A 14,326-nucleotide genomic window follows, 5' to 3' on the forward strand; every position below is an offset into this window, starting at 1 on the left:
TTATCACCTGTTTGATTGCACTTCCGACGTCAGCCGATGCTTTTCGAGTCGGGTAAATTATTTCCGGAGTGACTAACTGGCCGCTGGGAGCGTTGCGAACTATGGACGGCTAAATCCCTGGTCATGGTCACTCATGGGTTCTGGCTCTGCCATTCGGCAGAGATTAACCTTCTGGATTTACTCTTCCGCAAAATTCAATTTTTAGGATGAAGTTACACGATTTACAGTTAAAAGTTGAGTAATAGCAGATAAGTAAATTTTCTCGCCGTTCCATCGTTGCACGTTATTCCGTGTCCTTACGACTGGTCCTTGTAACTGGCAGTAAGCTCGGGACGCCACGCTGACAAAGCTGAATCCATAGTGATATCGATACGTGCTGTATTAGTTGTAAATTAAATCTTGTTGTTCTCATACGATTCTCCTAGTTAATTTTGTAAAAGTAAAAAATTACAGTTTAATATTGGACGATAGCACTTGTTAGTTATTACTGTATCTCGTTAAAATTCTATCTCGCTGTGTCGGATGCTTTGAGATTTATCAGATTCTGATTTATCAGGTTCCGAAATTTTGTTTTGTTTTGACTGCAGTAGCAGAGTTGCCTTTTTATCGCTGTTCTTATCCCTTGGTGTGGTCCTTGCAGTTTGAAGGCGTATTGCCTTATTTGCCTTCGTGTTTACTCTTTACGGTTTTAGTTTTGCGTTTGTTCTATAGTCTTGACTATTTACTATTTCGGACTAATTTTCTGGTTATCGAGGAGTTGTGTAACTTACGCGAAAATGGCACTTGAATTTCTATTCGGTAAACGGAAAACTCCTGAGCAAATGATGCGAGAGAATCAGCGCACGCTGAACAAAGCTATGCGCGATCTGGATCGTGAACGAGCACGGATGGAACAACAGGAAAAGAAGATTATTATGGATATTAAGAAAATGGCCAAAGATAACCAGATGGTGTGAATGTGTTCTCTCTGCATATGTTGCTGACCAACAAGGTTTTGGTCATGCTTTTCAGGATGCTGTGAAAGTGATGGCCAAAGATCTCGTGCGCACCAGACGCTACGTGAAGAAGTTCATGATGATGCGCGCCAACATCCAGGCAGTGTCCCTGAAAATCACGGGACTGAAATCCACTAACGCTATGGCGCAGGCTATGAAGGGTGTCGCCAAGGCCATGGGACAAATGAATAAGCAGGTACATCCATTTTGGCTCGACCTGCCTGATCTTTGGAGGATTGAGATACTTTACGGTTTTACCGTAGACTGATGAATCTCTTATGAGTCTTATCGTTCTCTATGCTTTACTCTACTGCCCGACTGTCCTAGGGGTTGTTATGGTTTTATTTTACGGTTGCAAATTGCAAATTTATGACGGCATAACGGTCCAGTGTTTTTGGTTGTTTACTGTAATAATTCATGTTGGTGTAGCGCGTTGCTGGTTGTTGCAGATGAATCTGCCGCAAATCCAGAAGATAATGCAGGAATTCGAGAAGCAGTCTGAAATCATGGATATGAAAGAGGAAATGATGAATGATGCCATGGACGATGCCATTGGAGCGGACGACGATGAGGAAGAAACGTAAGTCTGTATTTCCGAGTTATGACCGATTTTGAGGAGAAATTTTCATGATTTTGTAAAAGATGCTTTGTTATTAATTTATTGCCGTTATTGCTCATTTATTCTGATATATAATCACAAATTATGTCGTTTAATATGAGTGGCAGTGACTGAAATGAAGTACTCCAGCACAGTTTTATGTTAGCAGCAGCCGTGTGCCGTTAATTTGCTCTATCGATTATTAGAAACCTTATTACTAAGTTAGATAAGTATAGGTTAGCCTTTATCCATGCATACGTTGCTCCGCATGTTGGATAAAAGCGTATTTATTTATCTGCTGCCTTGTAGCGACCAGATTGTCAACAAAGTACTGGATGAGCTTGGCCTGCAGATCGCTGACCAAGTGGGTGGACTGCCCATCGCCCAAGGCTCGGTGGCGCCCGGTGCTGCCAAGAAACTGCCTTCCGCCCAGCCGGCTGGCGGAAGCGATTTAGATGCCGATCTGGAAGCGAGATTGGAGAACTTACGCCGAGAATAATCGGAACATTTTCTACGTCGAAAATTCCTTTTTTTCTTGTGCTGCTTTCATGTTTCCGATATTTATGATTACGTTCAAAATTTTTTTTCGCGAATGCTTGTACTTAACTGATATTTTATATACTATATTGCCGTCAGATAGTAAATAGATTTATTTGGTTTAACGCATAAGTTTGCATTATTGCGATGCTTTTATTTAATTCCGATTTTTTTGGCATATTTTACAGAGAAAATTAGAACAGCAACGGGTTCAGTCACGTGTGCTGTGTTCATTTTAATGTCTGACGACGATACCGTAACCAAAATATGTTATTCGTATCGCGAATCAATAAATTAAGGAGTGACACCAAGAACAATATCGAGATTATAACTGAAGTCCATAAAAAAAGGAAAATTTGCACCATAGTTGCGATTCAAGCAAGGTACAGACGCCGATAATCATTTGCTCCAAAGGATGTTCCGCACTGCGGACAACGTCTTTGGCGGGTTTCATAGCGTTTCGATATGCAAGAATTACAGAAAACATGGAAGCATTTCGTCAAAACGGTATCCTTGCGAGCACATTTACACGACGGGCAGTTCAGGAGATCCTTGTATTCGCGTAAATCTTCTTTTAATATTTCCTCACTTGAGCCTGTTATTTCGACTAATTTGGCTCGCTCTAGCCGCCTTTTCAGCTCCGCATTCTCTTCCTACGAAAAGAACACACTAAACATCCGGTTACGATTACTGTAAACCCATGAACATGCAATATAATCATGTAATACAATACATGAAAAACATTCTGTGATATTAAACAGCAGGGACTGTTTTTATTTTGAGTAAATACTGTACGCACAGGCACTTTGCCATTGATAAAGAAACTTAACAATGGTAACGATTTTGATTGTTTTTTGTATACTGAAAGCTGGACCATGCTGTTGTGCAACTTGTGCTTAAGGTGCGACTGTGAACCGATTTAATAAAACGAGGAATCAAATACTACAACACAGTGTCGGAGAACTATGCCGGCTTTTCAAGTATTTTTGATACAAAAACGTAACCGAATTACGGGACATTACCGTGAGCCGTTTGGTTTTATACACATCGCCTTCGTGCGACTTGATCCGGTCAGCATGGACTGTGCGTGCAAACTCAACTTCCTTTTCCAACTGTTCCAGTTTCAATCGCAGATCATTCGCTTCTTTCGTCTGATCGTGTGCCTTTCGTTTCCAGCTCTCTATCATATAATCACACGTTTTGCGGTCCTCTTCGAGTGTTGTGTTGGCGTCTTCGATTGCTTTTATCCGTTCTTCCGCCAATATCATCTGCTTTTCGTACTTCTGTATGGTCTCCACAGCGGTGCGAAAGCGCATTTCCTGGGCAATCTTCTCGTCTTTCAAGGTCTTGATAATTTGGTTATTCCGAATATTCTGAACAACAATATGCAAAAATCAAGCAATCTGCACAGAAAACGATGCTTTCCCAGTTATGAATTGCGACACAAATCTTTGTCAAACCCTTACATCAGACATCCATTTTAGGTTAGTGTTGTCCTTTTCCTTTAGTTGATCAATCAACTGTTTATTTTGATTCTGCAAATCTTCCAGAGCCTGCCCGGTGATTTCCATTTCGCTCATCATTGCTTCCTCTTCAATTTTATGACTCTGGAGGGCCTTCTTACACGACGCCAGGGAATCTTCCAAAAATTTCACTTTCCGCTGCAATTCTTCATCGGGACCACCGCGCGCTTTTTCACTTCTCTCCTTCTCTTTTTCTCTTTCCAGCTCATGCACCTTTTCTTCCAGCTGCCGGTTTCGCGAGCGGAAGTTATCCACGGTATCCACCAGGGTCTTGTAACCGGACTCCGCCGCATGGATCTTCTCGTCCGCACCAGCCGCCAGCTTGCGCAGTTCAGCATTTTCGTCCTTTAAGCGCCTTTCGGACACCATCACTTCCACCAGTTCGCGGGTAGTTTTACCGGACTGCTTGGTTATATCATACAACAGCTTCAGTTCATCGTATTCCTTGGTTTTGTCTCTAAAGACAAATACTTAAATTAAGAGGAATTCCATACATAAATACCGAACACTCATACCGAAGCTGTTTGCGCAGATCTTTAATCGTCTGCGAATCACCCCGGCTATCCGGGGAATTGACTGAATCCTGAGATCCGGTAGATGTGTGCCGCAAGGATCCAACTGTGTCGGCGCTACCCGGTTCTTGCCCTTTTGGCTCACCATCGAAACCACGCTTTTCAGGTGTAGAGATCTTAGTGCTCGGCCGAGCCGCGTCACGAGGTTGTGTCTGCAAACCAAATTCATAAAAAAAAATTCACAAAAGTTATGAAGCGGTAAATCAAACCTTCACCTTTGCCAATTCCGCCTGCATTGACTGAATCCGTTTCCGCAACCGCAGCACCTCACTCTGCATGGAATTATTATGCTGCATCATTGATTTGAACAGTTTATCGTAATCCTTATTTGTCCCTGTAATTCACGATAAACTCGGTAGAAAAAGCTTAAAAGGTTAGTTTTCGGAGCACTTACCGCTAGTTTCGCGGCTGGCACGCTCCTGCTCAAATTCAATTTTTAATCTTTGATAATCCACTTTAGCCGCATTGGTAGCAGTTTGTAAATTGCTTAAGAAGGATTGAAACATTTGGCTTCCATCTTCTTCATGTTTCTATCCAAACGATGCATTACAATCAGACTGGTATTCCCCATTATTAACACTCAGCAGGTAAGTGTTCTCCACGAAAAACACTCCACAATCAAGCTTACCTGAGCTTCTTTCAGCTGTTGCAGGTAGCTGTTACGGATCGTCGTCACCGCTTCTCGTGCAATTTTATAGTGCTCTTTTAACTTTTCATGCTCGACGAAGATTACCGAAAAGCTGGTCTGAAGGGATTTATATTTAGCGCTATTGATAACCAGGTCATCGGGAGGGCTGGATATCTAATTTTAAACAGCGGAATTTCAACTTCCTATTTCTCCAGACTGAAAATATTTATCCCACCTGGATTTTCATCCGATCAATTGTAGATTTCAAATCCGCTTTTTCTGCGTGGATTTTATCAATTTCCTGTAATCGATTAGCCGACAAGGTTTTCAAGTTTTCCAGTTCTGTTACCATTTCCCCCATCTGGAAAAGATTCAAAAACTTGAAAACACTGGAAATCAATCTGCGTGCCACCTCGTGTTCACATTAGTTCCACTGTAATCCAAAATAAGTTTTCACATGTGTTATATAAAATATGTCACCTTGGACTGGGACAAGTTCGCATCGGTGGCAGCCACTTCCACGTATGTGCCTTCTTTCTTTTTTGTCCCCAGCTGCGTCTCCAGTGCAATGACTTTCTGGCGCAGCTCGACAACCATATTTTCCGCTTTCTCCCTTCTTGTCTGCTCTTTATCCAGCGACCAAGACAAATCAGCCTTACGATTGTTTAGTTCATCCCGTTCCGTTTCTAATTCCGTAATGCGATCTTTCAATTTGGAACTCTTCAGAACCATAATTACGTTACAAATCTGACATATTCCACTGATCAGAGGATAAAATACATACTTCCAGGGAGAAAGCTGTGTGTTTTTCCTGAAGGATTAATTGTTGCTTCTCCAGTTTTTCATTCTTTTTCATCATCTGCTCCATAGCGCTTTTTGCAGGTTCCTCTGCAAATCAAAACTACTTACAAATGAAGACAGCACAAAATTCTGTAAAATTTTAAGAAAGCATTGCATAAAAATAAAACATGGATGTGTGTTGCTGAAGGGACTAAAACTGCATTACTCACCGACATTCTCTGCGTTTTTCAGCTTTTCCATGGCAGAGCGCGACTGATTCCACACCGTTGCATAGACCTGTACCAATTTGGAAATGAGATTGCGCGTCTCCTGTACTCGTCCGGCCATCGTCTTATCCAGTTCCTCCTCGTCCAGAGTTGACAACTGCGTCACGAAGGATTCTACGGGACTCAAGGGATTCTCGGCAGCTTCCGAATCTTTTAGGTGCTCATCTTCGAAATTCTTCACCAAAAGACGCGCATTCTCATCCAGCTACAAGCAAGAATGTACTGCACATCTGTATAAAATTCCTGTGACAGTATGGCACTCACGGATTTCATATGACGATTGATGATGAAGATTTCCGAATCTGTTGACGCCAGACGCTGCTGCAGCTGTTCATTCCGATTGCGCAGTTCCTCTGTCACCGTCTGGTAATGCTCAAGCCTTTCCGCAAGTTTCCGATTTTGAAAGCGTAAAACTTTAGGCTCCATTTCTTCCTACGTCCAGAAAAATGTCACAACTAATGCAGTTACTAACACTAATAACAAAAGGAAATGTGGTCTTTAATGTTTAAGTATTAACCAAACTTTTAATCGACTCTCGTATTAGATTGTACACAAATCAGATGACAAGCACAACATGAACATACCAGAGATGACGAGGGACCAATCTGGTATGTCTCGCGAAAGACTTTCGCTCCTCGAGCGGACTTCGAAGATGCTGGATCAGACTTCTTCAAGGATTTTGGTGTAGATGCCTCATTCTCCACGGGGGTAGGAGATGCAGGAGAACTGCCTTGCGATGACTTGCTGGCCATTCTGCTAAACCTAATAACAATTAACTTCAACAGGAACGAACAGGAAGATAACAGTACATATTATAGATAGAGCAGCAGTAAGTCAGCAGACATGACACAAGTCCAGTAGAACAAATCTCTCGTACAGTCGTACTGCTTACGTGAACGATCGCGGATAATCAAAATCTTCTGAAATATGGCTGCGTTAGCTGTCCGCATCCAACCTTAACTTCAGTTTAGACCCCAAACTGGAGTCTTAAATTTATGATGTTTTCAACAAAAATTAGTACCGAAGTGGTCCGAACCCTAACACTTAAAATTGATATTACCGAAATGGGTGAAAAGCGAAGGGAAAAAATCGATAATTATACAAGCACTAAGGGGAGTGCGCAGAATGTTATGACTTAAGGGGTCGGTCTATATCGAAGACCCCGCCCACCCACTCTTCATTGGTTTGCGTGGTGTCATTTATTAGAGTTAGAGAAAAAATAAATTGGTATAATAATACTTACTGGTATTATACTTAATACTTAATTGGCATAATAATACTTAATAATTTAATGGTATAATATTACTTACTTATAATAATTTGCACATCAAAACGAATTCTACCAAATTTGATGGCTCTCAATTGAGCTGATATAGAAATCTATTCTAAGCCTACGCTAAGCCCCTGAAAACACCTTCGGCGCATGCTGAAATGTCTCACCTTGCTGAACGATAGGCTTAGACGAGATAGCAGCATCCAAGCAGGACACTAATTACAAATCACTTTTTTTATGGGTACAGTATATTTGGGATTTTATATGATGAGATGCAAAGTACTGTAGATAGTCCTAGTTCACTGTAGACGTCTTGGCCTGCACACGTCTTGGCCTGCACAGCTACCGAACGGCCAATAAATCTAGAACTTTTCTGTACCCCTTTTCTCGCTTTTTTCCCACTGTTTTTTCCTTGCCAAAGTATGAGTTTTTTTACTTGAACGCGGCGCTCTTAATTAGAGCTTGCCCATCGGGTAATGGAGATTCATTATGGAAGCATATCTTCTGCATCTTCCTTTTTTTCCTGCAATTTGTGGAGCAGGCTGCTGGATATACGACGCCTCGCTGTTGGAATAACGGTCGACCGTTGGATATCTGGCCCACCATAAAGCAGAAGCATCTGGCTGTTTTCCCTACTTTGGACGTTAACAACATCCGGTAAGCCAAGACTCCTGGATCTGGCATCATCCAGAATTTACACGCAGCATCGCTTTCCACCTTTTGCGTTTTGCACACGACGCGGGTGCCTCCATCCATGCTGCCGTGTGCCTCACATCGAGGAGGAGGGCCTCTCATTCCATCAAAGACTGTGCAATTGCCATTCGCCATCGGCATTTGGAGTGGGCGGAGTTGTCCAATCAGCTTTTGCTACTTCATTCTTTTTTAGGCCCCTTTGTGATGTGCAGGTCGGCTTGCCCTTTTTTGCGGCGCCAAAATGTTGCCTTGTTGTCAATTACGTAGCACTTTGTTTGATTGTTTTCTGAAATTGTGAACTACATGTACTGACGATCTTGAATTGTACCAACCACAGGACAATAAAGGCTGAGACACCAGTGACCAGGCTGGGCCCGCGGGCGGACCGGTGATCCAACACTGAGCCTGAATTGTATTGTCTATGTAACCAATGGGGACGTTTCAGAAGGTTTGATTGGTTACAGTTGCATATTATAAGAAACGTGTTTGGATCGCGAGATCCGTCTATTGACATAGCGAATAGTTGTTTCGCTTCGGCACGTCCAAATCCTGACTATTACGCATGTCTTTTAATGATTCAAGAAAACCCGCAACGGGAAAGCTTGCCAAGTTCGCTAATTTCTGTTGTGGGAAATTTCGAATTTCAGTTTTTCTAAGCAGAAGGAGGAATATTACGTCTTTTGTTTGATCTACGAGGCAGTTCAATCCGTCGAAAATTTTTGACGTTTAGGTTAGTGCTAACATTTTGGCTCATCGGTTGTTGTTGTCCTGCTGTACGTGGTGCACTGGTGTTTGAACAGTTTGATCAAAGTTTTCCTGCGCGTTATTAGAGTTGTTAGCAGAACACTGATTGACTAATCACTACGCCCGTGAAGTTGAAATACTTCAGTTGGCTGAGTTGCTTTTAGCTTGGTCCATATCCGTTACTGGTGACTGCATTCATAGGAATTTGAAATCTCCGATCCAGACAACGATGGCTACCGCATTGCTCTCCAGCTTGGAAAGGAGCCTGACGCTCGCGCAGAGACCTTGTTGTTACAAAGTGCTTCAATGCAGATTCGCGACTGATCCCAGCTGCTTTCCGCGGGTTGTCCTCGATCGTTTCCAGCAAGAACTGGGAAGTACGCAAGCTTTCGAAATGCAAACCATCCGGTTTTTTTGTTTATAATTTGATGAACTATGCATACGGTTCATTAAAACAGGCGCACCCAAGCGATTTTACGCTGCTCCTGCTAGCGAAAAGAAAGTTTTTGCGAGGGACAAACCTCATTGCAACGTGGGGACCATTGGACATGTTGACCATGGAAAAACTACACTGACTGCGGCCATTACTAAAAGTACATGCCGTCGTTTCCTTTAGAAAACTGAGCAGTCGAAATAAAAGGATAGGCCGTAAATTCTTGATTTTGAAGACAACTTGAAACTTAATTTGAGCGTTTTGGCAAGAAATTTACGATTACAAGCTGACAGATCTTTAAATGTTTTATTTCCTCAGTTCTTGCGGAGGAGAACAAAGCCAAATATGCCAAATACGAAGATATTGACAATGCCCCGGAAGAACGAGCTCGCGGCATCACCATCAACGCCGCGCACATCGAGTACGCCACGGATAATCGGCATTACGCCCATGTTGACTGTCCCGGCCACGCGGATTATATTAAGGTAGAAGAAGTCCACATTCCGGTCTTGGGATGTCCGTGTGTTTGACAGAAAGTGTTGTATGTAGAACATGATCACGGGTACCGCGCAAATGGATGGAGCCATTTTGGTATGGAGTGTTTGATTGCGTCAGAACTGGCTGGATCGGAACGACAAACTACATTGTACCGTTGCAGGTGGTGGCGGCCACGGACGGCGTGATGCCACAGACCCGTGAGCATCTGATCTTGGCCAAGCAGATCGGCGTGGAGAAAATTGTGGTGTTTATTAACAAAGTCGACCAGGCTGACAGCGAGATGGTTGAGCTGGTGGAAATGGAAGTGCGCGAAGTGATGAATACGTTCGGCTACAAAGGCGACGAGTCACCCGTGATCAAGGGTTCAGCTTTATACGCTCTGGAAGGAAAAGAGGAGGGAAAGAAGGCTGTAAAGGAACTCCTGGCGGCTGTTGACAGCTATGTTCCCATTCCTGAACGCGATTTGGACAAAACGTTCTTTATGCCTATCGAGCACGTGCACTCGATCCCCGGTAAGACGCAACAAATGAAGTCTTTTGCCGGATTTTCGAGCAGTCATATACTCAGACGCATGTTTGACTCGCTTTGATGGATTTCGTAATGATCATGTCGTTCCGTAGGCCGTGGAACTGTAGTCACTGGGTTGTTGGAGCGAGGGCTTATTAAGAAGGGCGATGCTTGTGAGATCATTGGATACGGAAAACAGGTGAAGTCCACGGTGACCGGCGTGGAGATGTTTCGACAGATATTGGATCGATCGGAAGCCGGCGATCAGCTGGGAGCCCTCCTTCGCGGTATTAAACGAGATGAAGTACGACGTGGGATGGCCCTCTGCAAACCAGGTAATGAGGCAGTATTTTCGTTGGTTTGGTACTTTGGTGTAGGGATAATGAAGATTGCTTGTGTAGGTACATTCACACAGCACGATCAACTGGAAGCGCAGGTATGTTACGAGTGTAATATAATTTAACATTGACCAGTTTGTGGATCGACATAAGCACAAACTACAAGGCGTATACTTGATTGAATCGTAATCCACATTTTTCTTGTTGTTAGATATACATGCTAACGAAAGAGGAGGGAGGCAGTACGAAAGCCATTCCCAGTCTATTCCGACCCCACATGTTCTGCAAAACATGGGACGTTCAGACCGAACTCCACTTGGGCGAAGGAAAAGATATGATTATGCCGGGAGAAAACGGATTGTACGGAAACTTTTGAACATCTGTTAACCTATTTGTACTAGAGTTAATTTATCTTTGTAGGTTCAAGTTGAGGCTGCTTAAGCCTATGGTAATGGCGCCTGGTTTTCGGTTTACCCTGCGCACTGGCGTACAGACCCTCTGTACCGGAGTAATCACGAAAATGCTGCCTAATTTGACGGATAATGAGAAGGAGTTCATGTCGTTGAACAGAGAAAAGAAACTGAAGATTCTGGAAGGGAAAGCTGTGCTTCCCAGCCAGCGACACTTGAAACAAGCGAAGGCCAAAGCATAGTCTGAGAGTGTGTGCCGTCAGTCTATTTCCCTCTTTTGTATGTTCTCCAGTGCGGTATGATGTTATCCAAGCATATATTATTATCTCTCTATCACTTACAACTTACAGCAATGGATTTGTGAACGTGTTGGGTGTAATAGTGTACATTAAAGCAATCCAAGTGTTCCGGAGGTTGTGTGTAAGTTAGCATAAATCAACTTGTAGTTTACAAGCTTAAATCAAACATCAATTTGGTCTTGTTAACACAATAAACAAAATCCACAACAAAAAGTCAAAAAACAACACTGACGACAGTTAAAATTAGGGGCTTTTTGGTTATCTGATCAGTAATGTATTATAACAAGCTGTTGCTGTCAATCTTCCGATATGATGCGATAAAATCTCTAAAGTCAAATATATGTAAAATATTGTTAATATTCTGAAAAATTTCTGATCTCGATTGCCAGATTGTTCGTTCTCCGAACAACAGAACTCAAAACCCACGATCAATCTGAGGAAGGTTCATTCCTCTGCTTCCCTGAGATCCTATCACCCAGCGCTTTCTGCTGCTCTTTTCTCCACCTACTCTCGGAAGGTCTTTTGGATTCAGGAAAAAATCGAGGATCCCAGTCGATATCAACCAAACCGCCTTTCTTGGCGATTTCCATGCGCACACGGTTAGCGAATTGCGTGGCATCTTCATCCGGCTAAACGACCAAATTATTTGAGAAAACACGGACGCTGTGGGATAACGAATAAATTAATATTAGACGCACCATTTTCCGGGTTGGAGGTAGATACCACACATCACAGACAATGGCCCAGCTGGTCATCATGTCCCAGATGTGATCCTGCATAGTCGGTTGGTTGCCCCAGAATGCATCGCCAAATATGGGGTTATAACGGATGGCCACCGGATATACGAGTGCATCGACTTCAAAGCTGCCTTTTTTGAACATCATGACGGAGGTATTGTTCACGCAAGCGCCTGCAAATCGTGCGGTTGGCGAATTAAATCACATCAACGCTCTGGCTCAGCCATACGCACCTTCGGGGAAGATGAGGATTGGTGGTTTCGACGGATCCAGTATATGCTCGTGCATACGCCGGCTAACGAGACTCCGATCTTTGGCTTCCGACCGTTCAAAATAAATATGATCAAAAGCCTTGGCCAAAACGTTCTGAAGGAACCCAAATGGCCCGCCATGTTGTTGACCAACCTGAAACAAACCTAATCACAGAAACACTGAAATGAAAATTCACAAGGGCAAAGGAAAAACATACAAATGAGTAAACATTGTCACAGGACATGACAACCGCATCAATCGGTGATGTATGGTTGGCAACGCAAATCCCGTCTTTCTTGGCTTTGTTTTGCCTACAATTATAGTTTTATTTGCAGAAATGAATTAATTCCTTCGGATTCGTACGCACACGCCCGACTATGACACGGCTAACTTGTAAAACACACCCAATTACCGATCATGATAGGTGCAGTGCAGCGTCAGAGCCCTGGCCAGAATGCGGAAACTGACCAGACTGGAGTATGTAACCAGGCGCGATTTTATTTTACCGTCGCGCAGTTTGGAACAGATTGTCGCAGTGATAATCAAAAAGAGCAACCCAAAAATACAGACAATCAATCGAACGGGAAACAGGAGAAAGTGCCGAAAGAGAAAGCCCAGTCCCCACAACACGCTCAACCGGAAGCTGATGTACTGGTAGCCTTTGTTGGTTCGCGTCAAGAGATTCCAGTATGGTAATTCTACAAAACAATACAAAACCAAAGCCGTATAAACTGGCAAGAGAAAAAGCAATTTTCGGTGCACGAGCAGCTACAGCACCACCAAAAATGCGCAGTGGTTGTGCGGCTGCAAAAATAATATACAAAAAAGCGTATTACCGATTACAGCGTACGAGTATAAGGATTCACCTAATTCCGTTCTAAATAAAAAATTACTGTCTATAAAACGATAAACGCAATATTATAAACCAGCGCAAAGAAAACATCTTTAAACTTCCTGCGATCTCGGATACATCAGTGTGCTCTACCTTCGGCATCGAAAGCCTTCGTAACGTCATCTTCCACAATGGCCCGCAGTCCTGATCTGAGTAATGTGAACGTGCTGGAAAGCTTAAACTGACTGGGCTCCATCTCTTCCACTTCAACCTGCAGTGGCTTAGTCGCAGCATCATCTTCCAAGAGATCAGCTCTGGCCTGCAGCTGCGACCACGTTTTTTCCGGCCGCTGAAAGAGCTCTACGGCCGACAGCTTAGAGTCCAATCGCCGTTTTCCATACTATCAAGAAACAGAATTTCTTCGCAAAACGTGAGTCTACGGCGGATTCATGCACCACTTGCCTGCAGCAGCCACAAAATCGTTTTAATGTAGCCCGAACGCAGACCCACTCTGACATTAAAAACTCCCTCAATAATAATAAATAAGGCAATCAAAAACTCGATTATCAGGAGATATTTTAAAACTCCAAATAGTATGAACGCCACTCTAGTGATCATCTTGGAAGAAGCACAGAACTATCTGCATGAATTTCAACAGATTTAGATGAATGTAAATACTTCCGTTAGTTCGATCAATCACTATTACTATTGACTATTCATCTTCTTATATTACCCGGGAGGAAAAGAAGAACTGAATTATTAATGCAGATATGCAAAGTATAAGTAAAACTGTAAAAGTTTTTAGTTTGGCAGCGAAGTCACATCTTTTTCCTGCTTTAAAAATGCTTACAGTTGTCAGTTGTACGAGTCATGCAACATGAGTCATGCAAACCAAAACAGTGGTCCAACAAAATGATATTTTATACAGTGGCCATTGGCCAACAAGTAACAACCGCCCTGAAATTCGGTTCCAGTTTTTCTGTTTTACCGGCATTAATACAGCAGTTCGGTCACCGGAGGTACAGCCATTTTTTTGCTGCAGCTGTGCAGCATCTCTTATACCGAAATATCTATATAAATAGTAGTTTCCGTGCTTAATTGCCATTTCTACAAATGCACAATACAGGCAACAACTAATAAAGAAAAGTCTGTACTGATTATATGAGTATAGTTTGAGATCTATATTATCACAATAATGTATTTAAACCTTTATATATATATATATATATATATATATATATATATATATATATATATATATATATATATATATATACATGTATATTTATATATATATATATATATATATCTATATATACATATATTTGCAGATAGTCGATAGATATCATGAATCTCTTATAGATATGTATATGGATGTTTGCAGTACTAT

At 42.5% G+C, this 14,326-nt stretch overlaps 4 protein-coding genes across 6 annotated transcripts; 2 read left to right on the top strand and 2 right to left on the bottom strand.

Annotated features, from left to right (window-relative positions):
* Positions 1 to 373: 373 nt before the first annotated feature.
* On the top strand, positions 374 to 2,437 carry LOC129581115 (charged multivesicular body protein 2a-like). Its single transcript, XM_055472009.1, has 4 exons — positions 374 to 950; positions 1,012 to 1,191; positions 1,445 to 1,575; positions 1,903 to 2,437. Exons 1-4 carry the CDS (start codon positions 777 to 779, stop codon positions 2,090 to 2,092), a joined length of 675 nt encoding a protein of 224 aa, XP_055327984.1. The 5' UTR covers positions 374 to 776; the 3' UTR covers positions 2,093 to 2,437.
* On the bottom strand, positions 2,258 to 6,995 carry LOC129581114 (E3 ubiquitin-protein ligase Bre1-like). Of its 2 annotated transcripts, none has more exons than XM_055472008.1 (14): positions 6,813 to 6,995; positions 6,505 to 6,673; positions 6,185 to 6,352; positions 5,864 to 6,125; positions 5,638 to 5,741; positions 5,334 to 5,573; positions 5,089 to 5,214; positions 4,854 to 5,027; positions 4,620 to 4,755; positions 4,441 to 4,559; positions 4,169 to 4,377; positions 3,597 to 4,110; positions 3,153 to 3,503; positions 2,258 to 2,783 (listed from the first exon to the last, which is right to left on the bottom strand). In XM_055472008.1, exons 2-14 carry the CDS (start codon positions 6,670 to 6,672, stop codon positions 2,505 to 2,507), a joined length of 2,850 nt encoding a protein of 949 aa, XP_055327983.1. In that variant the 5' UTR covers position 6,673; positions 6,813 to 6,995; the 3' UTR covers positions 2,258 to 2,504. The 2 variants fall into 2 exon arrangements, with proteins under 2 accessions (XP_055327983.1, XP_055327982.1); XM_055472007.1 differs by having other exon boundaries at positions 6,505 to 6,682.
* Positions 6,996 to 8,457: 1,462 nt separating this feature from the next.
* On the top strand, positions 8,458 to 11,221 carry LOC129580829 (elongation factor Tu-like). Of its 2 annotated transcripts, none has more exons than XM_055471527.1 (10): positions 8,458 to 8,616; positions 8,832 to 9,007; positions 9,089 to 9,223; positions 9,382 to 9,548; positions 9,613 to 9,654; positions 9,722 to 10,073; positions 10,182 to 10,403; positions 10,470 to 10,504; positions 10,618 to 10,766; positions 10,827 to 11,221. In XM_055471527.1, exons 2-10 carry the CDS (start codon positions 8,860 to 8,862, stop codon positions 11,056 to 11,058), a joined length of 1,482 nt encoding a protein of 493 aa, XP_055327502.1. In that variant the 5' UTR covers positions 8,458 to 8,616; positions 8,832 to 8,859; the 3' UTR covers positions 11,059 to 11,221. The 2 variants fall into 2 exon arrangements, with proteins under 2 accessions (XP_055327502.1, XP_055327504.1); XM_055471529.1 differs by having other exon boundaries at positions 8,459 to 8,616; positions 8,795 to 9,007.
* A 9-nt stretch (positions 11,222 to 11,230) lies between these two features.
* LOC129580830 (glycerol-3-phosphate acyltransferase 4-like) lies at positions 11,231 to 13,769 on the bottom strand. Its single transcript, XM_055471530.1, has 7 exons — positions 13,399 to 13,769; positions 13,090 to 13,336; positions 12,517 to 12,802; positions 12,322 to 12,415; positions 12,086 to 12,257; positions 11,814 to 12,025; positions 11,231 to 11,744 (listed from the first exon to the last, which is right to left on the bottom strand). The coding sequence occupies exons 1-7, from the start codon at positions 13,552 to 13,554 to the stop codon at positions 11,544 to 11,546; spliced, it is 1,368 nt and encodes a 455-aa protein (XP_055327505.1). The 5' UTR covers positions 13,555 to 13,769; the 3' UTR covers positions 11,231 to 11,543.
* Positions 13,770 to 14,326: the final 557 nt, after the last annotated feature.

The sequence above is a fragment of the Paramacrobiotus metropolitanus genome, unplaced genomic scaffold (genome assembly GCF_019649055.1).
Source record: "Paramacrobiotus metropolitanus isolate TYO unplaced genomic scaffold, Prichtersi_v1.0 Parri_scaffold0000005, whole genome shotgun sequence".
Classification (NCBI taxonomy): domain Eukaryota; kingdom Metazoa; phylum Tardigrada; class Eutardigrada; order Parachela; family Macrobiotidae; genus Paramacrobiotus; species Paramacrobiotus metropolitanus.